General features: G+C 37.8%; 1 protein-coding gene across 2 annotated transcripts in view; it reads left to right on the top strand.

Annotated features, from left to right (window-relative positions):
- SPHKAP (SPHK1 interactor, AKAP domain containing) overlaps nt 1–22,819 on the top strand; it is a 169,551-nt gene that overhangs the window by 29,030 nt on the left and 117,702 nt on the right. For both annotated transcript variants that reach the window (XM_072796546.1, XM_072796547.1), the window contains exon 3: nt 8,496–8,601. In XM_072796546.1, coding sequence (XP_072652647.1) covers nt 8,496–8,601 — 106 coding nt within the window. The remainder of the gene's footprint in view (nt 1–8,495; nt 8,602–22,819) is intronic.

The following is a 22,819-nucleotide window of genomic DNA, read 5'->3' as shown; positions in this document are numbered from 1 at the left end:
TAAAATTTAAAACTTTTTTTTAGAAACAAAGCACTTAGGGATAAATACTTCAACAGGAAGCATCTAATAGTCTTTGCGTACAAATACATATTCATGAAACACTAACTTAGCAACAGCGATATGTACTTTTTCCGTCACATTAAAATAGTCTTTGCAAACACCATTTGCAGGATATTTGTCTTGCAAAATTTCCCTATAGCCCTCATTAACAAAAGAGAAAAAAAAAAGATTCTAAGCTATCATGCTATTTTATTTGATTCTCTTTTCTGAACAAGAAGATACAGTTTTAAAATGAGTTCTTGGGGTTTTGGTGGAGCTTGAGATTGCGAAGCAGCTTTTTAAGCTTTTTAAGGTCCCAAGCTAAAAACCTCATAGTAGTGATTTAAAATCATGAAGACATTATTTGCTATCACCTCTTAGAGACAATATATGGATTTGCAAAGCACAGCATTTGGCACACAGGAAACTTCAGTATATTTATTTTCTGTTACACATATTTATTACCAGTAGCACTATATTGAACAGTATATGCCTTTTCCTATATAAATAAGTTCACTATCTGATTATCTTTTCCACTGTAATTTGCTTATTTTGCACAGTATCCATATATGATGAGGTTTATGTTTCACTGGATATATCTGATAGATTCAAGAGTTGCCTGAATGAAGTCGCTTTTGAGTTATTTTCAATATAATTTCTCAGGATAAAAGATTTCAAGGCAGCCCTGGTGGCACAGCGGTTTAGTGCCGCCTGCAGCCCAGGGCGTGATCGGGAGACCTGGGATCGCGTCCCACGTCAGGCTCCCTGCATGGAGCCTGCTTCTCCCTCTGCCTGTGTCTCTGCCTCTCTCTGTGTGTCTCTATGAATAAATACAATAAAAAAATCTTAAAAAAAAAAAGATTTCTTCCCAACTAGTACTGAAAATAGAGAAATCGCTAGCCATTGGTGTTTACGAATTGTATCCCTAATGAATTAGCTATGCTATAATCATATGTCTTTTTTATTTTTTTTAAAGATTTGATTTATTTATTTGAGAAAGAGAGAGAGAGTGCATGCACAGGTGTGCCTGCAGGTGAGAGGGAGAGAGAGAGAGAGAGATTGAGAATGAGCAGGGGTGAGAAGCATACTTCTGGCTGAGCAGGGGGTTCAATGGGGCTTGATCCTGGAATTCTGGGATCATGACTTGAGCCAAAGGCAGATGCTTAACTGACTGAGTCACCTGGTCACCCCTGTTTATGTTTTTGGGTTTTTTTTTTTAAAGATTTTTTTTTTAATTTATTCACGAGAGACACAGAGATAGGCAGAAACATAGGTGGAGGAAGAAGCAGGCTCCATTCAGGGAGCCCGATGTGGGATTTGATCCTAGGATTCCGGGATCATGCCCTGAACCAAAGGCAGATGCTCAACCATGAGCCACCCAGGCATCCCATGTTTTTTTAAATTATGGGATTAAATCAGAGTATAGCTAATTTGAAGCCACTATTTCTGCTAAGAATAAGCTACTTGATTTATGATTAATAATGAATGACTTGTTTATATTCTATTTATTGTCTTTTGATAGTACCCAGACTTAGGTGTGCAACAAGTTTCACTGATCTGAGGACACAAATGATAGTGAAGTGTGTCAATGATCTTATTCCAAAAAGAAGTAATCTCCATTCTTAGATAATCTATCGCAGTTTTTTGTTACATTGTTAAAATGTTCTTTCTTTGAAGAATTATGGTGAAAGCAGAGGTAGGAGTTAGTTTTAAATGTTTTTATTGGGAAAATAAAAGAATGGCCATTTATAATCTTATTTCTGTTTTTATTATTATTTTACTGGTCCAGAAGATGGGAAAGTCTGGAATTCACCATTCTATAGTTACTCAGTTGTCTTTAAATATTGAAACAGGACACTTAACAGTGTTTCTAAATATTTTCAAAATTTGGATAGTTGTTTCCTCTGATTAGCATACTGAAGTCTTACAGAATTAATGAGTGCCATTAGGTCTTTCAGTGACTAATGAACTGTGACATATTTCATTTGTATGAATGGCTTGATAAGAAAATCATGCTCTTAAAAAAAAAAAATAAATAAAAATAAAAAAAAAAAAAAAAAAAAAAAAAAAAAAAAAAAAAAAGAAAATCATGCTCTTATGTCTCCAACCGAGAAAAGAAAAACATGAGTATAGAAACAAAAGAAAAGAAAAGAAAAGAAAAGAAAAGAAAAGAAAAGAAAAGAAAAGAAAAGAAAAAGAAAGAAGAAAGAAAGAGAAAGAAAGAAAGAAAGAAAGAAAGAAAGAAAGAAAGAAGAAAAAGAAAAAAAGGAACTTCATACTTAAGAGATAAAAGCAGAGAAGGAGCAGAAGAGTACACATTATAAACAAAACCTTTTGCACCAAACACTTGCTGAAAATGTGATTTTATTTGAGCTACTGCAGTAGGGGAGAAAGAAATCAGTATAGAACTGAGCTCAACTCCAAATACAACAGGAACAAATGGGGATTTATAGCCAGTAGGCAGAGTGAGGGCCTGGTCAGTATACTAAGTGGACATGACTGAAGACAGGGGATCCTTGCTAAAATGGCCTAACAGTGTTCTTGCTAAGGCCAACCAGCATAGCTATCAAGGGTGAGGGATGAGGATAGATGTCAATGGTGGAGGGATTCCCACTAAATGGACTTAGCAGGATTCTTTGCTAGAAACTGGGCTCGAGGACCAAGGGTAGGGCTGCAGTTCAAGGTCAAGATCTGGTTGAAAGAATGCTTGGAGGCTAACTAAAGATTGGTTAAAGAGAGAGCCTTTGTCAATAGATGAAGACAAGAGAAACGAACACACCATGCGATTTTTAAAAACACATCAGTTTTTGAAAGACTGACCTAAACCTCTGAGCTTCACATAACATGTTAGCCCTTTGGGCTGAGAGTAAAATAAGGACATTCACTTGAGCGCGGTTCCGTTTTGAACCACGTGAAGTTGTTTTTTAACTTCCTCTAAACTCTCAGTTGTGGTATGTCATTAAATTGAACTTAATGAGACCATCTCAATTCCTTCTTAAAGATCTCCTCTGATAGATGTAAGTTTTTATTTTTTTCTCCAGTGTTGAGATGCAAGGATTTAGTATAAAGCTCAAGAGTAAATATCCTTAATAGGATAGAGATAATCCTAGGAATGGTAATTACTCCATTTTACTGAAAACATTCAATAAGTGGGCAGGAGATAAGAATGAATTTTACCTTTTAGAATCTGCTAAGTTTAACTTTACACTTTGTTTACTTGACATTTAAGCAACAATAGCAGCAGGATCCCATTTCATTAGAGCTATCCTGGGAAATTCTTTAAATGATCTCCTCAGATGCAGCTGATCCCACCATCTGTCACCACTGCAGAAAATTTAGCATTGATTTCAAACACTCTTTTGTGCATAATTTTTTGATGTCAACCAGGATGCTCAAAAAGACAAGAACAAACATTAATAAGTACTAATTCAGCATCTACCACTGCCTGGTTCTACATCCTAACAGGTCCCTGTTTTTTCAGTATTTACAAGCTCAAAGGGAAGATAGACAAATATTACAAAATTATTTGCCATTTGCCAAGTGCGGTAATAGGACATGATACAGGGTGCTGTTGAAACACACAGGAAGAGTGTCTGTCCCACTTCTTGCGCTAGGGTAAGATTGGGAATTGGGGAGTGGTGAGAGTGTGAGTGTGTTTGTGTGTGCATGAGGCATTGGAAATACATGGGAGATGAGACGTGGCCTCCTTGGGGGGGAAGGAAGGTGCAAGAAGTGATTTATAAATGGAGACCCAAGAGGTAGAGTAGATATTATTCAGAAGGAAGGAAGGGGACTGGAATGGGTGTTCTTAAAAGAAGAAACACCATGTGCAAGGATTCAAGGGCAAATGGGAATAAGTACTTAATTTAACATGTCAGAGAAATGCTTCTCAAATTTTAATGGGCATGTGAATCCCTCAAGTTGGATGTTAAAATGCAGATTCTGATTCAGTAGCTCTAGGGAGAGACTTGAATTCTGGGACATCTAACAAGCTCCTAAGCAATATCAATGCTGCTGGTTCACAGACCAAACTTTGAGTAGCAACATACAGACAACTTGACTTCCAGTAACTGGACACTTCTCTCTCCAGAGAAGTCACTGAATATTCCCGAAGCCATTGTCACTACTGATGGTGACCTACTTATTCACACTGTGTGAATCCTTAATGATGGCACTGTGGTGGCAACTCAGCACGTCATTCACATACTACATTTTCTGCAAGGGAGCCTACTTTTCTTCCCATAATATTTTTAAAGTCACTACTTCAAATTCTGCTTTTGTACCTTCTTTTCCTTCTGTTCGTTTCTCTTGATCTCTCGCTCTACCTCCTCATTGAAACACATTTAGCAGTTTCAGCATGAAACCAGCCTGAAAGGATGTGCTTAAGAAATATTGTCAACATTTGTCACAATCAAAGAAAACGTCCCAGGGAAGAACTTACAGCCTTCCCCATTAGGAACAACTTAAAGGCTGTACTGTATCTTGACAGCAGTTCTTTTAATGTCAATTTGAACTCATTTTAATAAACTCATGAGTCTCATGTAACTGTCTCTACCTCATCCTGTAAGAGCCAATGTTCTGCTTCTCCAGAGACCAGGGACAGCATCTTTGCAGATACTCTAAAAATTCCATCTCCATCCCAAAGGCATGGGAACAGATTGGGCTAGGTTAAAGTCACTTACAGGGAATTCACACCCAGGTCACAAGTTTTAAAAGAGAAGCCTCTCTACATATAGGTTTGTACATTAAGCATCATCAAATTGATTTATAATGTGTTTCTGGGGACTAGAAGTGGCTTTTGCTTTGAATATTGGTGCACTAGAACTGCATCTCCCTTGTCAGGTAATGCACTGATTTTACTCCTAGTAATGTGAGTCTAATATATTGTTTAATCCTCATAATAATAAGTAAATACATATATACATACACACATATATATTCACATATATATTTAAGATCAATTTCTGTATTAGTGCTATATAGACTTAGCATTAGGACAAATGGAGTGAACCTTACAGGCAAGCAACACTTTTTTTTTCCAAATTTTTCTTTCAAATTTTTATTTAAATTCTAGTTAGTTAATATACAGTTTAATACTGGTTTCAGGAGTAGAATTTAGTGATTCATCACTTGCATATAACACACAGTGCCCAACCTAACAAGTGCCCTCCTTAATTCCCATCACCCATGTAGCCCCTCCCCTGACTACTTCCCCTCCATCAACCCTCAATTTATTCTCTATTTTTAAGAGTCTTTTATGGTTTGCTTCCCTCTCTCTTTTTGTTTTCCTCCTTCCCACATGTTCATCTGTTTTGTTTCTGAAATTCCACATATGAGTGAAATCATTTGTCTTTCTCTGGCTGACTTATTTTGCTTAGCATAATACATTCCAGCTCTATTCACACTGCTGCAAATGGCAAGATTTTATTCTTTTGATGGCTGAGTAGTAGTCCATTTCAAAATCCTTCTTCACCATCAAAACCACAATGAGACACCACCTCACACCAGTGAGAATGGGGAAAATTAACAAAGCAGGAAACCACAAATGTTGGAGAGGATGTGGAGAAAGGGGAACCCTCCTGCACTGTTGGTGGGAATGTGAACTGGTGCAGCCACTCTGGAAAACTGTGTGGAGGTTCCTCAAAGAGTTAAAAATAGATCTGCCCTATGACCCAGCAATTGCACTTCTGGCGATTTACCCCAAAGATACAGATGCAGTGAAACGTCGGACACCTGCACCCCAATGTTTATAGCAACAATGTCCACAAAAGCCAAACTGTGGAAGGAGCCTCGGTGTCCATAGAAAGATGAATGGATAAAGAAGATGTGGTCTATGTATACAATGGAATATTCCTCAGCCATTAGAAACGACAAATACCCACCATTTGCTTCGACGTGGATGGAACTGGAGGGTATTATGCTGAGTGAAATAAGTCAATGGGAGAAGGACAGACATTATATGGTCTCATTCATTTGGGGAATATAAATAATAGTGAAAGGGAATAAAGGGGAAAGGAGAAAAAATGAGTGGGAAATATCAGAAAGGGAGACAGAGCATGAAAGACTCCTAACTCTGGGAAATGAACTAGGGGTGGTGGAAGGGGAGGTGGGCGGGGGATGGGGGTGACTGGGTGACGGGCACTGAGGTGGGCACTTGACGGGATGAGCATTGGGTGTTATTCTATATGTTGGCAAATTGAACACCAATAAAAAATAAATGTATAAAAAAAAATCCTTCTTCACCTTTATCTCCAACTGGGATCTCAAAATCATCTTAAAGGCCGATGGGCTTTCATACCAAAGTATATGTGGGTAGACTTGTCATTTCTTCCTTCCACTAAACCAACTTAGCAGTTCTTAAACTTTTTTTATGCATTAAAAATTACTGTAGCACCTTGTCTATTTGCAGTCATATACAGTGTGCTTTATGGGGAAATGAGGAATTTCCATAGGTGTTCTTTTACTTTTTTCTGTGTTCCTATTAACTCTTACTTTGTACCTAACTCTCCCCAAACAGATGTAATTCCCCTTTAGAGCAATCAGAGATTATCGAAGCCCCTTTTCTACACTGTTTTATATCAGCTATGTCTCAATCTTACTTCTCAACCTGCTTCCTTCTCACTCCTAAGGTTGCCAATCCTGTAAAGAAAAATGAGAGCGGTCCTAACCCTGGAAAATACAATTTCCTTGACTCATGAGCCAAGTTATTGCAGATCCAAGTTAGCTTGGTTTATGGTTTGGAACCTAACAACGATAAATATTTGACATTTGGGTAAAAACCCAATTCTCCTATGGCCAGGAAAACATTCAGAGGGGCATCTGCAATTGAGTGTAAGGTACAGTTACATTTAAGTGGTAGCTAAAAAGTTGCAGGCCCCACGTTGTGAGATACCTATAAAAATAGGGCTGAAACCTCGTGCTTTCCATGATACTATATGAGTAATTTCTAGAGCCAGAAAGGACCACAGACTTTACTGCCAACATTCATTTATAAATTAACTAGGCAGCAGAATAGTGAGGGATCTGGAGCCAAACCTCCTTTCCTTCTTCATTCCTCTATCTTTTCCCAGTTAAACAAAGATAACATGACTGCTCTCCTTTCATTTAAGTTAAGCTCATTCTAGTCCTCAATGTGTCAATTACTCAGAAAATAATACATGAATATTTAAAACAAAACAGATTTTACTTGAATTATTCTGTGTAATTTTTACCTGAATCTGTGATCTGTTACATACACCATTAGCCGTCATTAAAAAAAAGCCATTCATAGTAATTAATAATGGAAATGCTAACAGACTACATTTATGTATTTCCATTTAATTGCAATATAATGGAAGTTGACTAATTTAGAACTTAAAACATGGAGTTATATATTAGTTAAAAAAGCATTAACTGACCTTCTATTTGCTGTTTCTTTGAAGAGATTTTGTTTAAGTGTTGGCTTGATAATTACATAAAGAATTACAAGATCACATTCCAAAAACATGTATTTTGAGGAGTTGTACATATTCTATGTGATCAAGAACAACAAAAATAAAATACATAGACTTCAGATACCCATACATTTTTTTAAAAGATTTTATTTATTCATGAGAGACATGGAGAGAGACAGAGAGAGGCAGAGACACAGGAAGAGGGAGAAGCAGGCTCCATGCAGGGAGCCTGACATGGGACTCGATCCTGGGTCTCCAGGATCACACCATGGGCTTAAGGTGGTGCTAAACCACTGAGCTACCCAGGCTGCCCCCATACATTTTTTTAAAAAATTCTGAAGTTTTCTTGTTTTCAGAAGAGAAATATTTAGGAATCAATAAGATCCAGAGGGCTTTTTATATTTCAGTTAGGTTGAATTCAAAATCTCCCAGTTATATCATGAAAAGCAAGAGTGATAATGATTTCAATTAGACGTAAGGCTTGGAAGGGAGTTAAGTCTAGAATTTTGGAGACAGAGAAGTTAAGGTAATGCTTCCAGGTACAGAGACAGAAAGAGATGACACCTTTTCTGAAGTCTATGTTCTGTTCTTCCCCATCACTGTCCTTCCTCCTGATTAAAAGTATGTTTTTTCACTTGTTTTAAGAAATAAGATGAGTATTTTACATTTTTAATTCTGAGCAGAATTAATGTGGCATTCTAAAAGCATTATTTGGGTAAAGCGTTATTTGGGTTTTAAAACTGCTTGCTTAAGAAAAACTGGCAGAGCTGGAAGTCAGGCAGATGCACTGTGTCCATGTAAGCACCGTGAGAAGTCACTGGCTTGCAGTTTCCTGTTCCCAAGAGAATAGTTCATAATGACTTCACCAATTGCATGAGTGAAGCCAACAAAGACATGTCATCAGGATTTGCAGAGTTCCGTACCATCAGAAAAGAGGGTTTTGATAAGCCACATCATGTTACTTCTGTTCCATGGAGATGACTCACTGGAATGTGTTTTCTTTTGTATTTTGGGGACAAGCAGCAATTTGGAGTCACCACTGATGTACGAGGTTTCAGCGCCACAGCAGGGCAGCGCCAGCGGCAGCTTGAGAGGCAGCCTGGGTAGCTCCATCACAGCGTGTAAGAAGGTAACCTTGCCTACCACTACTCTCTTTTCCCTGATTGAACTTGAACACTAGTGTCATTTGAGTTTCTAAGTACCTGTTCTAAAGCAGAAAAAACAAAACAGCAAAAACGAACAACGGAATGGCCCACGGTTTGCTTGCCTGGTTAACCTCTGATGCCACTAAAAATGTAATTCATGAAAATGATCAGAAAACTCAAGCAGTTCAGATCGGTATGACTTGAAAATGATAAGCCTGAAGTGCTTTTCCATCAGCGCTTCCACTTCTTCCACTGCCTCTTTGCAAACTTGGCCGTGGGTAATAGCTTCTCGGATCTCCTTTCTTCTGTATCTAAGAAACATTCATGGCTGTTTTCCTTCTGATATTTTCTTAAAAAGGAAGGTGCGCTTGGCTTAATTTATTATGAGAAGCAGAACTGCATTTCCTAGAATGTAGACATTAGAGCTAATAAACAAATTTTGCTTTAACACACTTGCTGAAAGGTGTCATTTGAACAGCATAAATTCATCTACTTCATTTTTCAAACCCATCAACTTAAGGCCCAGAAACTTAAAACAAAATGTCTGATTTCCCACCTAAAGCCTTTGTCACTATTTGCTGCAGAATTCCAGAAGAGAATGTGTTTTCTCTCATCCAATCTTAGAAAATATCACACTGGATTATTTCATTAATTGTTTGAAAAAAAGTTAAATTATAAAAATTACTTATAGGTGTAAATCAAGATAAATTCTATTACTAAATATATTTTTAGTATGTGTATATATAATTTATGTATACATAGTGTTTTTTATGTACGCCTATATGTATTTATTGATTGATTACTACACCCAGTAGTAATTACTACACCCAATTAAGCAGCCTCATTTATTTTCTGCTTGTGTGATATTTATATCATTTTCAAGTACTAATGAAAATGACACATACCTGTGTTAGAGAACATATATTGATTATAGAAAAGTAGCATTAAACATAATTTTATAGGGTGCCTGGGTGGCTCAGTTGGTTGAGTGTCTGCTTTTGGCTCAGGTCATGATCCTGGAGTCCCAGGATCAAGCCCTGAGTTGGGATCCCTGCTCAATGGAGAGCCTGCTTCTCCCTCTCCCTCTGCCTCTCCCCCTGTTCATGCATTCTCTCAAATAAAGAAATAAAATCTTTTTTAAAAAAAGGCATAATTTTACAAAAGTATTTGCATTCATACATTCAAAATCAAACATAAAAATAAACCGGTTGGGGCAGCCAGGGTGGCTCAGCAGTTTAGCACTGCCTTCAGCCCAGGGCCTGATCCTGGAGACCCGGAATTGAGTCCCATGTCAGGCTCCTTGCGTGGAGCCTGCTTCTCCTTCTGCCTGTGTCTCTGCCTCTCTCTCTCTCTCTCTGTGTGTGTCTCATGAATAAACAAATAAAATCTATAAATAAATAAATAAATAAATAAACCAGTCTAATCAGTTAAAGTCTCTAATTATCCTGTGTTATATGATCTATTATTCTTTCTCCTCCTCTACAATTCTTATAGAAGAGTCAGTGATATGAAGGTCTGTTTTTAATGCAGAAAACTGAGGTTCTATAATTCAAAATAATTTTGAGTTACGTATAAGAGAGGTAAAGCTGCAGATCTTCAGGTCTTGCAGTATGTTCTATTCAACTTTGAAATTCCAAATTATAGTCTTCACTAGATGCTACACATTTCACAAAGCTAAATGATTTTTCATTTATTCTAATTTTTAAATAACTCTATTTCTATTGATTAGAGTCCACATGGTACTTAAGTTAAGGATTGAAACCAGACTGCCGGAATTTGACATCCAGTTCAATCATTACTAGTTGTGTTATCTCCAGCAAATTATCTTACCTCTTCATGCCTCAATTTGCTCATCTGAAAAAAGGTGATAGGTGAAGATCAGTGAGTTAATAGACATGAAATGTTTAAAAAGGTGCCTGGCATACTATAAGCATTTGAAATAAAGATTATCTACGAGTAACATTATTCTACAGAATAATTTTTCAATAAGTACATGGTGCCAGAAAATAATTCAATATATGCATTGCCATGCTGAGAGAGTTAGTACTTTATGATCTCTTATCCCAGCTACATTTTTTTTTTTTTCTGGGAAAAGAAGTCATCATTTTCATTTCTTAAAAATTGTGTCTGGAAGTTACTGAATAGAGTCTTTGGTGCTCATGTCTACTCAAAAAATTAAGACTCAAACTCAATCATTTATTATAGGTATAAATATATTATATCTGTGTGAATATATATTAATTTAAAATTTTAAACATAATCGTACTCATACTCCAACCATTTCTAAAGCTATTAATAGGTTGAACCATATATAATGTCCTTTTCTACAGATTAAAAATTATTAATTATAGGCAATTTCATATGGTGAAAAAAAGATTTGAATGAGTTAAGAGATTATCCAACCAAATTTAGGAAGGCCTGCTACAAATTAACACAGCAGAATTTAACACCTTTGTGTCCTGGAGTATTTTTCTAATTTTCAGAAGGCATTCTTTTCCTTTTTTTTTTTTTAAGATTTTATTTATTTATTCATGAGAGACACAGAGAGGGGTGGTGGTCAGAGACACAGGCAGAGGGAGAAGCAGGCTCGATGCAGGGAGCCCGACGTGGGACTCGATCCTGGGTCTCCAGGATCACGCCCTGGGCTGAAATGAAGGCAGCGCTAAACTGCTGAGCCACCTGGGCTGCCCCATTCTTTTCCTTTTAAATATTCTCTTAAACTTACATAATAATTGCATTTAAAGACAGTTTAGTAGCCATATAGCCAGAAGTTATATTCCAAGTGAGCTCTAATTGTTTTCCTTTTCTTCAAAAGAGTAGCTCACTATTGTTTTCTTTTTTATACTTAGAACATGGGCCCTCATTAAAAAGATACTGAATACTGAATGATTTCATGCCTTCATTTTATCATTATATATTATTGCAAACTGACTTAAGTGATTATTGATCAATTTGAAAACAAAATCTTGTTAATCAAAGATAATGGACCTGGGCAAGTGAGAATCTATAAATGCACATATAATGTGTATTCAAAGAGACAAAAAAGACAAGGACAACTCTACCTTAGAGACAAAAAGACAAGGACAACTCTACCTTAGAAACATCAAGGCTGCCCAGCTGAATCACTATGGCTCACAGTCAATCAAACTTCAGTGAGGGTACCATGGATAATTGAAATCTGTTGGTAATTCCCCAAACTGATTTTATGTAATAGTCTCATCTTCTTCCCCATCAAAGCTTCTTATCAGAACTGACATATTGCTAAATTAACTGGTGGAAGAAATAAAACAAGGGTCTAGAAGATAATCAGCCTCTGAAAAATTGTAGATTGACTGAATTTCTCTCATGTGTGTCACATCGAATCTCTAAGGGTTTCAGAAATCCTATCTACATGCAATTGCTTCAGTTCCTCTTTGCTGTTGGGGAAATATAGTCTCTAGGAGCCTCAGCTGTGAAAAAGCCATAGCATCAGGAAAAAAGATTTGAGTGGACTAAATTTGAAGGAGGAACTCCTTAAGGAACTGCCCTTCCCCAGAGCTAAGATGGCCATACCACCCAGTCGTGGTTTACATATATTATCTTCTCATTTTGTTAATAGACCTCCCTTTGCTCTCAAACATATCCCAGTATGCACAGTAATTTATATGATTGTAGAACCAGCTCAAGCTTCAGAATGATCCTTTATCTTTCCTTATCCCCTTCTTCTAAATGCTAGGAAAGTTATCAGATAAATTCTCACTGAGGTATTAGTGATTGTGTACGTTAATATTATTGTAACTTAACTACTACTGCCACTGAACTAGTTCTATCGTCCCCTCCCCTAACTGATGCTGATAATTGAGCCTAATGAACCTGGACTTGAGTTCAGAATTCTACTCATCTGGAAGCTCCAAGCAGACAGTTATCAATTCATCCAAGTCATAATATGAAATAGCCTCTATGTCACCATAATTTACTGAGCTCTGAACTCAGGGAAATTTTAATATGTACAATGTGATACTTCAAAGTCATGCATTTAAAATGATGGAATTTCAAAATATTAAAGGGAAAAAATGGAACAGAAAGAGTAGCTGATGGAGAGTGAATAATACTAGAGCCCTCTGTGGTACCTCTTGAATCTTATCTCACATAGATCTTATCTAATGTTCCCACTTCTCCTAGAACCAGTTCTTCTTATAAGACAAATGCAACCACCATTATTAAACTGAATTATAGGAATTTTCCATCCAATGAGCTAAATGATTATAAATGTTATCATTTTATATCTGTTAGACACTAACTGAAAAGCCTTTATATTCTCTTCAAAATGCATCAACATTTGTTAACTCTAGGAGGCAGTAGGATGCCATGTAGCAAAGCTGGACTTGGAATCCAAAGATCTGAGTTGGATTCCAGGTTTCTCTTTTACTGTGTGATCTTGGGCCAGTGACATAACATCTCTGACTCAGATATCTTAGGGTTGGTGTGATGTTTATATGCAAAAAGGTTAGTATAAGTTCTTTATTTTTTTAATATTATTTATTTATTTATTTATTTATTTATTTATTTATTTATTTGAAAGAGTGTGTGTGTAATTGTAGGGGAGGTACAGAGGGAGAGGGAGAGGGAGACCCTTCAAGCAGACTCCCACTGGATACAGAGCCCAATGCAGGACTCGATATCTTGACCCATGCCATGACATCATAACCTGAGCCAAAACCAAGAGTCCAATGCTTACCTGACTGAGCCACCCAGGCACCCTGCTTTATCTAAGTTCTTAGCGCACACAGCTGATGCTCAATAAATATTAGTTGATTCCAAATAAGCAATCTTTACACCGGGAAAAATTTATTTAAATAGATTTTAAAAAACTAATCTGAGGTAGCATGCACTGTCCTCTCATTATGTTGAATCTCTGTTAGATTTTTTCTGCTCTGGAAGCATTATACTCTGTGTCACATATCCACAGTAGCTGGATGTTTCCAGGCCTTGCTTCACTTCATGGGCCTGAAGATCTGTTCTCTGGGGTAGAGTAGAATCAAGACTCTGAATAGGATTTGTATGATGAAAGAATCGTGGGGGGAAAAAGTCAACACCCCAAATATCCTTCTCTTTTTATGTCATGTTAATTAAATCTGCATTAAATCTGGATTTATCAAAGACAGTGACTGCACAGACTTCAGTTTCCCGGAGATAGAGTTTGATCTTAATATGATATCTGATCATCTCTTTGAAGCTTCAGAGCATTCTTTGCCATGACTAGCCTCCTTTAAACGAGTTAAATTTGTTGTCAACAGTGGCATAGAAACCTCTGAAGAATTGGCAGAATGGATGTCCCTGGATGCTTCATATTATTCTGTAAAATACCCTTTCATCTAAGCTCATATCATTTTGAATTGCATGTAATTAACAAAAGCAATTCAATTAATGTGTGCAGGCACAGACATATAAATTGGGAGGCTTTTTCAGAATCTGATCTATATCTCTAAAGATGTTTTTATTAGTCAGAATTGTATTGCTCTGGGCCAAACACCCTATTAGTACTTCTAGGAAGCATGTGATAGGAAATAGCTGTCATAGTCTGTGTTTATAGAAGCTGATTCCTTACAGGAAGGAAGGACTTTAAAACATGTAAATATATAAGTAAAATTAAAACAAAATAAGCATAATTGGGTATATTCACCTTTCTATAGAAGGAAAATGCTAGGCTTTCCCCCTGGAATATACAGCACTCACAGCTTTATAAACACTCTCTTCTGATGAAGCAACCTGGCTGTGGTCTTCAGACCTAGCTCCTTATAACAGAATGGCCAATCTAAATTTTGTCAAATGGCTAGATGTCCTGTTTGATTGCCATTATGCAGGACTAATCAGAAGCATTGAAGAAATAAGGAGATTTTATTTTATTTTATTTTTTAAAAGATTTTAGCTAGTCATTCATGAGACACACAGAGAAAGAGGCAGAGACAAAGGCAGGGGGAGAAGCAGGCTCCCCAGGGGGAGCCTGATGTGGGACTCAATCTCAGGACGCCGGGGATCACGACCTGAGCCAGGCAGACGCTCAACCACTGAAGCTACCCGGGTGCCCTGGAATAGGGAGATTTTAAAGAAAATGGAGAATTGTCTTACTAAAAGTAGTATTTGAAGAAAGCTAATTTAATAGTTCCAAAGAATTCCTTAAAGCAAAGGGAGACTGGAATCTGGGATGCCAAGAGGGGCACACTTGATGTGGACAGGGGAGCAGGGAGAGGAGAGACGGAACCTGCATCCAGGCAGTGGGAGGAGAGACACACACATGTGGAAGTCAAGATCAAGACTCCCTGGCACTGAGAGTTAAACCAGGAACTCTGTCTATTTGAGCCAGAACATCCATGAGAGGTGATACCATTAAGGTCACTGGGAAGAGGAGAAAGGAGATCAAGTAGCAAAAGAAGTCCATCCATTCAGATTCAGCCAGTTGCATCTACAGAGCCAGCCACGAAATTCCCTCTGGGGGTCAATTCCCTGACCACTTAAGGAAACTTATTAATCTGCTGATCATATTGACATCTGGGGGGGGGGGGGGGGCGGGTGCATAGTTGCCCTGAGACCAGAATGCAGATAACAAGGGTGTTGGTGGGACTGATTCCCTCTGCCTTCAGCAAAGACGGGTCAGAATCCTGTGCACCTCTTGGCATTCAAGCAGCCTGATCCACACTGAGATAAAGAGGTGGGGCTTCATGTACTACATGGTGAGTTCATTCTTTGGAAAATGCCAATTCAGTAATTCTATGTGGGAGACTTTGTTTAAAACTATCAATTATGGCTTGTATTGCAGTTCGAATGTGATTTAGCCTCTTATTCCAAAACCAGTATGTTTGAAGACTTCTATTTGGGACTCCACACCACCTGTCTGCCTCTCTGCAGTTCCGTTCTGTGAGCATCCTTTTTGCTATGTGTGAAGAACTCCTGGAAGGATCTTGCAGTGCCTTTTCTTTTCCTTCTTCTTCTTCTTCTTCTTTTTTTTTTTAACGAAAAAGTAGGACTCTGAAAACCCAAAATAGCTTAGAACATTTTGTGGAGTTGAGGGTGATACTGCATGATGGGAACTAGGCAAGTGATCTTTTTGTCTGAATTCTTGCAATTTCCCCAAACCTTTATATTATGTATTAAATATCTCTATACAAATGGGATGGGTCTAACATTTAAAAAAATATCTAATATGGCAGTAAAAATTCTTCTCCTTTCTATTTTTGAGTGTTTTTTAAATTTTTATTATTTATTTATTTATTTATTTATTTATTTATTTATTTATTTATAGATTTTACTTATTTATTCATGCGAGACAGAGCGGGGGCGCTGCAGAGGGAGAAGCAGGCTCCAAACAGGGAGCCCAGTCTGGGACTCCATCCCAGGTCTCCCAGGATCAGGCCCTGGGCTGAAAGTGGCGCTAAACCACTGAGCCACCTGGGCTGCCCTATTTTTGAGTGTTTTAAAAACGACCTGACACCCCTGCTCCCTACCACTTACCTTAAGACTTGCTTGCTTTCCTTTCCACCTCCCAAATAAGCAGCCCTCTGGACTTTGGAATCTGGAGGAGACGGTGCATTTCCTACCAGCCCTAAGAGCTTCCACTTTTCCTGTATCATGCCAGGTTTGCCTTCTGATTGAAATGCCCAGTCATCACTTCTGCCAATGTCAGAGCAGGAAGGAAGGATAGGGCTCGGATAAATTTGAACAAACCTTGGAGGGGGCCCTTTGGCTCATGAATCCCTGAGAATGAGCCCCCTCATATGTGTACTCACTTTTAGGAGGCTCATCTCTGTGTTTTGGGGATTAGATCCACCTTGAAAGATTCATACGAGGGCTCATACCTTAAGGCTTGCTCACTTTCCTTTCCACCTCCCAAATAAGCAGCCCTCTGGACTTTGGAATCTGGAGTAGACAGTGCATTCCAACAAGCAGGTGTCTCCCTTAGCAAGTTATGTGTACATCTGCTTACATCTTAAAAGGTAAATGTATCCAGTAGCTTCTTCCAAACAAGAGTCAAGAAATGAGAATTGCCACTTTTTTATAATTGCCAAAGGCATGCATCAAACCTCAAATAATACGATGGCCACTAAATCCTCTGTCCCTTTGACCACTGGTACATTTTGCATTACCTACACTTGGAAACCTACAAAATAATCCAGAATCAATGGTAAGCCTTGATGCATATCATATATTTTTCGACATGTGTGTTCTTCTTGTATTTTCCTTCTCCTAACATTAAAAATCACATTCCCCTTACTGATCATATCAACATCACAGCATTATACTGCTTCTAAATAGCAATTAAGTAGCAATCAGCTGTCCTCTATTTATATGTCTAATTTTATTCTGTTTAAAACATTGCTGACCATTCATAAATTATACTATATTTGCATTTCCTGAGCATATCTGTTTCTGTAACTCTTGCATTTTATGCTTGAAACTCAAACTCGGTTATCACTTTCATGCAAAAAAAAAAAAAAAAAAAAGCTCTGATCAACTTTCAAAGCATTCTTCAGCCAGCTGACATCTGTGTGATATGATAGAAGTAAACAAGTATGGCTTGATATTTCTGAATTGTCCTCTGTACTCTTATACCATTCTGTGACTCCACTGAAATACAATGTTGTTTCCAGGAAACAAATAATTGTGTGGCCCAAGAAAATCAGAGAGATAACAACAGAAACCATCACTGAAGTTGAGTCTAGTTCATTTCTTGCCACATTAGGATACGCTCTGACCCAAGTCATTACTGAGTCTCTAAATTACATACACGGGGTTATTAGTTTCAAAGAAGAGATGCCTTTTGCTAATGAAAAATCTCCATTTTATACTCAGGTAGGTGCATTCATTTGTTAGAGGCCCATGACATTTGTCAGAGACGGATGCTCCATGAATCAGTATGTTCCGTGTTTATTTATCAGAGGCAAGTTTAGTGAGACAGGTACCGATTGCTAAAAGCATTCCATAGATAAGGACTCTCCTGGTGTAAAAATACAGCTTATCTGAAGGCTGGTCATCAATAGGCTTATGATGAGGTATGACAATGTTGCCTTCTTTCTTATCTGGGGGGTATTCCTTCCCACCCCAGACACGGTAAAGACAGAGAATGAGGTACAGACCCTGCGCTTGCCATTTTCTTTTCAAATCTCCACCAACTAAGCCTCTGATCTGGTGCTTTCTAGGTACTCTCCTTCTCAGTAATGGAGAACTGTTTTGTTCCAGGGCCTTAAAAACTCCCTTATTTTCCAATACTTTAAAAATAATTGTTGACCAAGAAGAAGAGGCTGTCAGGCAACCAAAAGATTTATTTGGGGTCTTAGTTGGAGAGTGAACTAAAGTTGAAAGTGTGCTCTGAATTGTACGTGGGGAGTACAGACATATAAAGGCAAAACTCACCAAATTACATAACTTATTTTGAAGGAATTATGATTAGTGTTTACAGAGTTAAGCCAACCGACTAATACAGGATTGGCCATGTAGCCACTAGGTGTTTCATTACTTTAGTCCAAAGTAGAAGAATGTATTTCAAGAGGTGGTCCAGTCACAATTGTTCATGATGTTCCCAGAATTGAAACAGGAGATGTACATTGGCCCTACTTACTCAGTGCCTTCCCTATCCTGTTTTGAAATGACACTCTGAACAATGCTTACTTCACTTTGGAATATCCTTTCACATAATCAATTACAAGATTTCCAAATTGGAGCATATGTCAATAGTAAGAGGCAAGAATGCTTCACGTCCAACCAAACAGATAATCATATTACAAAATGTGTCCAATGAATAATCAAACATGCTTTGGATTGCAGTTTCTCCTTTTTTTGTCAAAGGACACTAAATAGACAAGAACTCAGGCAGACAGCCACTAGAATCATTATTAAAAGGAAAATGTTGGGGATCCCTGGGTGGCTCGGCGGTTTAGCACCTGCTTTCAGCCCATGGCGTTATCCTGGAGTCCGGGGATTGAGTCCCATGTCGGGCTCCCTGCATGGAGCCTGCTTCTCCCTCTGCCTGTGTCTTTGTCTCTCTTTCTCTCTCTCTCTCTCTCTCATAAAAAATAAATAAATAAATAAATAAATAAATAAATAAATAAATAATTCTTTAGAAAAATAAATAAATAAAAGAAAAATGTTACCTTAACATTTTTTAAGATTTTATTTACTTATTCATGAAAGACACACAAAGTGAGGCAGAGACATTGGCAGAGGGAAAAGCAGGCTCCCTAGGATCACCACCTGAGCCAAAGGCAGACACTCAACCACTGAGCCACCCAGGTGCCCTGTTATCTTGATATTTAATTAACATAAATTCCACACACGAGTGAAATCATATGGTATTTGTCTTGGACTGACTTATAAAGTTTCCTATACCACCTATTACCCGCATTCTTAGGTACTTACCCAAGCAAAGCAAAATCTTAATTTCTAACAAAAACCTGTAGGGGTATGTTTATAGCAGCTTTATTCATATTTACCCAAAACTAGAAACAATCCAAACGTTCTTCATCTGATAAATGTTTTTTTTTAAATCAGTATACATCTATATAGTGGAACACAACTTGACAATAAAAGAAGAAAAAGGGCTAAACACACAACAATGTACATGAACGTCAAACACATTATGCCAAGTGAAAGAAACAGGTCACAAAAGGTTACATGCTAAATGATTCCACATATGACATTCTAGAAAAGGGAACATTTTGGACATAGAAATCAAAGCCATGGTTTCCAGGGGCTAAGACTTGGGGGGGGGGCGGTGGGTGATGCTGAACAGTTGTTCTACATCTTGACTAGAATGGTGGTTACACAATTATGTGTAGTTTTTTAATTCATAGAACGTTACACAAAAAAGGTAAATTTTATAGGATCATGATATCTCTATGAAGAGTTGCTTGCAGTAGAGATGCCATTAATGACACCATGGAGCACATAGGTGACAGCATCTATGAGTAGCTGCCTTCATCCTAATCAGATGTTTATCATCTCTCCTACTTAATATGCAAATCTGACTAACCTGCTCACATTATGGTCTTCTTGTGTAAGAGACATTGAATTAAGTTTCTTAGAAAGTCTAGAACACCAGTGGGGGCCTGGAGATTCTTCTCTGAATGATGCCCATGGCTCTTCCAGTGAGCTTCCCTTGCTCCCTTTATTTTATAGCTCTTGCTTTTTCTTTCTTTCATGAAAATTCTGTGTCACCTTGAAAGAATGATTTTTTGGACAGTGTTTCCAAACTTTTTTCATACTATGACTCTTTTTAAAAATAATATTTGTTTAAAACTCTTAAGTAAGCAGATGACCAGGGGTGCTCACCCTGGAATGGCCACCCCAGGCCCTGTCCAGCCTGAAGACAGCTGAAAGCATCAATGTCTAAAAATCCCAGCATACTTCACTTCTCTGAGTCTAGTTGTTTGGAGGGGCAGGTAAATCTCTGCTTTTGAAGAAAAATGAGTCCTTTTGTTCTGATGACATTATTCAGTTAATTTTAAGCAGTGTTCCATCATTAATCACAATGCATACATTAAGCAAATACAGCATTCTGTGTGTGAAATTTTCCTCTCCTAAAAGCTTTGGGGCTGCTTTACATCTTTACACTTACAATCATCAGAAAATGAAATTTGATAATGTTTTGATAGCAGAGCACTATAAAAATGCAGCTCTTGCTCTAACTTAAAATTCTTTGTTACCTTTGCATAAAATCCTTGAGAGAAATAAAAGTCTTGCAGAAATATAAAATATCATCATGTGCCCTAGATTTAACTCTTAAATTTTCTTCATATTCAATATATCCCTCACAAGTTTTCTTTATGAAGCACAATCACTGGAAAAGAAAATTACAAATCTACATCACACCAAATACAAAAAGTTTTGGTGCCAAACAACAATCAGTTGCTTCGTACCAACTATATGTCAAGAGATAAGTGTGAAAGATAAATTAAATAAGATACTCATACATTATATCATAATAGGAAGGAAAAGACACGCATGCACATTCTAAAATTCTGAGGTAGAAATATTGTTTTCATTATAGAGATTTCACCAGGAGAGAGACACACTTGCTAGGGGGGAGGGGAGCCGTGATTCAATTAGTTCATGATGGTTAGGGAAGAACATTGATGGGAAAAGTTCAGGGGGCAGATGAAAAGATATCAGGAAAACAACATGCATCATAAATATTTCTCTTTAGTAAACTGGTGGACTGTAGCAGAGTGTACGTGCAGGGAAATAATTGGACACAAAGCTTGGACAACAGTTACGTTGGGCCTAGTGCAATATTTTAAACATTGAAGCTTAATAAATGTCCGTGAAATGATTAACAGGTGGGAGCTGAATTAGCATCTGTCTTGAATGTGAGGCCGTAAAATGTTGGGCTCACTGATAGAAATATTGCCCTTCTTTCCTATTTTCCAGGGCCTAACCTAGTGGCTGATAGGACTAGCTGGTAAAACACTGGTATATACTGGCTCAATTAATCGACTACTCTGAAGGTCATGGAATAGAATTACATAACATCAGTAATTTACAGCTATTAACCTTTCTGTGAATACTTAAAAATCAGATGCTGTGTAAATTTATTATTTCTAATGTCTACTAAAAATCCCTCATTGTAAGTGGCAATGTTGACCTTATCTTGTAGATGGGAAAACTGAATCTCAAAGAGGTTAAATGACTTGCCTTAGGTTGCACAGTTAATTAATGGAAAAATTGGAATTTGTAGCCAGGTTTGTCTTGAAATATTGCACATTTATCTTTTGGTTTCATTGAGCTAGGTGGATTTGGGAAGCAAAGAATGAGAGAGTGAGGGAGATAGAAGAGGCAGACAATTAAAATATGAACTGTCCAGGCCCCAGCCTTACCTAAATGCCCGTCCCAAATATCATCCCTGTTCCCTTTATGCTCTGTAAATGTGCCATGTTGAATTGCTCCACACTACCCACTACAATTTATAACACAATGTGTTTTTCAGTGCTCCTTTATTTACTATTTGGCTCCCATGCTATATTTTAAGTTCCATAAATACGGAGATCAAGTCTATATTATTCACTTTTGTATCACCCAGGGATTAAACTAGTCCATGGTATGCAGTCACATGTGGAGAGAATTAAAGAAAAAAAACCAAACTTCGGAGAGCAGAATATAAGGACAAGAAACAGACAAAACAGTATTCCAGATGGCACCGGCATTCCAAGCCAGGGTAGCTAGGAGAATTGTTCTGCCATCAACTGTAAACAGGGGAGTTAGGGAGGGAGTCAAGTTTCTTTTAGAGACTGAAATTAGGGAAGGAGGTAGCTTGGGCTTAGAAATCAAGAGTTCATGGTGACAGCAGGATACCTAAGAGTAATAACTAACAGAAAAGTGAAAAACCAAGCTCTAGAGAAAGGTCCAAGCTGAAGCTGTCAACCATTGAGTCATCCCTCCAGGTGGAAATTAATGCCCCAGAAGTCAGTAGGTTTTCTGAGGAAAATGACCCAAGGAGGTGGATAGAGCATCACCCTGAGGATAGGACAGAGAGCATATTCCCAGTTAGGGCATCAGAGGAGGAAAAACTATTTAGAAAGAGAGACGTATCCTCCCTCCTACAACTCGCCAAGATCCTCTGACCACATGGAAGTATCTTGAAAACTGTGGTCAAGTGTAGAGTCTCCCGCCAGCCTTGCCACAGGTAAAAGCACCTACTCCTCTTGGGTGATACCCCTCCCTGGACTGCCATTGATCAAAGCACCTGCCTTCTTTATCAGAGTTCTATGAACACTTCTTCTCCCCTATTATAGTTTAATTTCCAAAAGGACAGTGATCATTTTTGTTCATCTTAATATTCCAAGTGTCAAATGAACATTCATTGACCAAAAATTGACTAAAAGAGATTAGAGAAGGAGGAGGAAAACGAGAGTGGTACATCATAAATAATGAATAATAAAAATTGTCAACTGTTGTGCAAAGATCAAGAGAATGCTCGATGGAAAATCTTGTCTAAATTGCACTGCATTCTCTTGACAACAGCTATCCTGTACCACTTGCCTACTCTGAAGAGATTAGCCCTTTACAAACATTTTCTTTTCAGAGTTCACTGATTTATTTATTTTTATTTAAAATCAGTGAGCCAACCTATCGTACATCATTAGTTTCAGATGTAGGGTTCAGTAATTCCTCAGTTGCATACAACACCCAGTGCTCATCACATCACGTGCCCTCCTTAATGCCCGTTACCCAGTT

This window comes from Canis lupus, chromosome 24, assembly GCF_048164855.1.
Source record: "Canis lupus baileyi chromosome 24, mCanLup2.hap1, whole genome shotgun sequence".
Lineage (NCBI taxonomy): Eukaryota > Metazoa > Chordata > Mammalia > Carnivora > Canidae > Canis > Canis lupus.
Note: the sequence above shows the minus strand (reverse complement) of the source record. Positions and strands in the feature narration are given on the sequence as shown.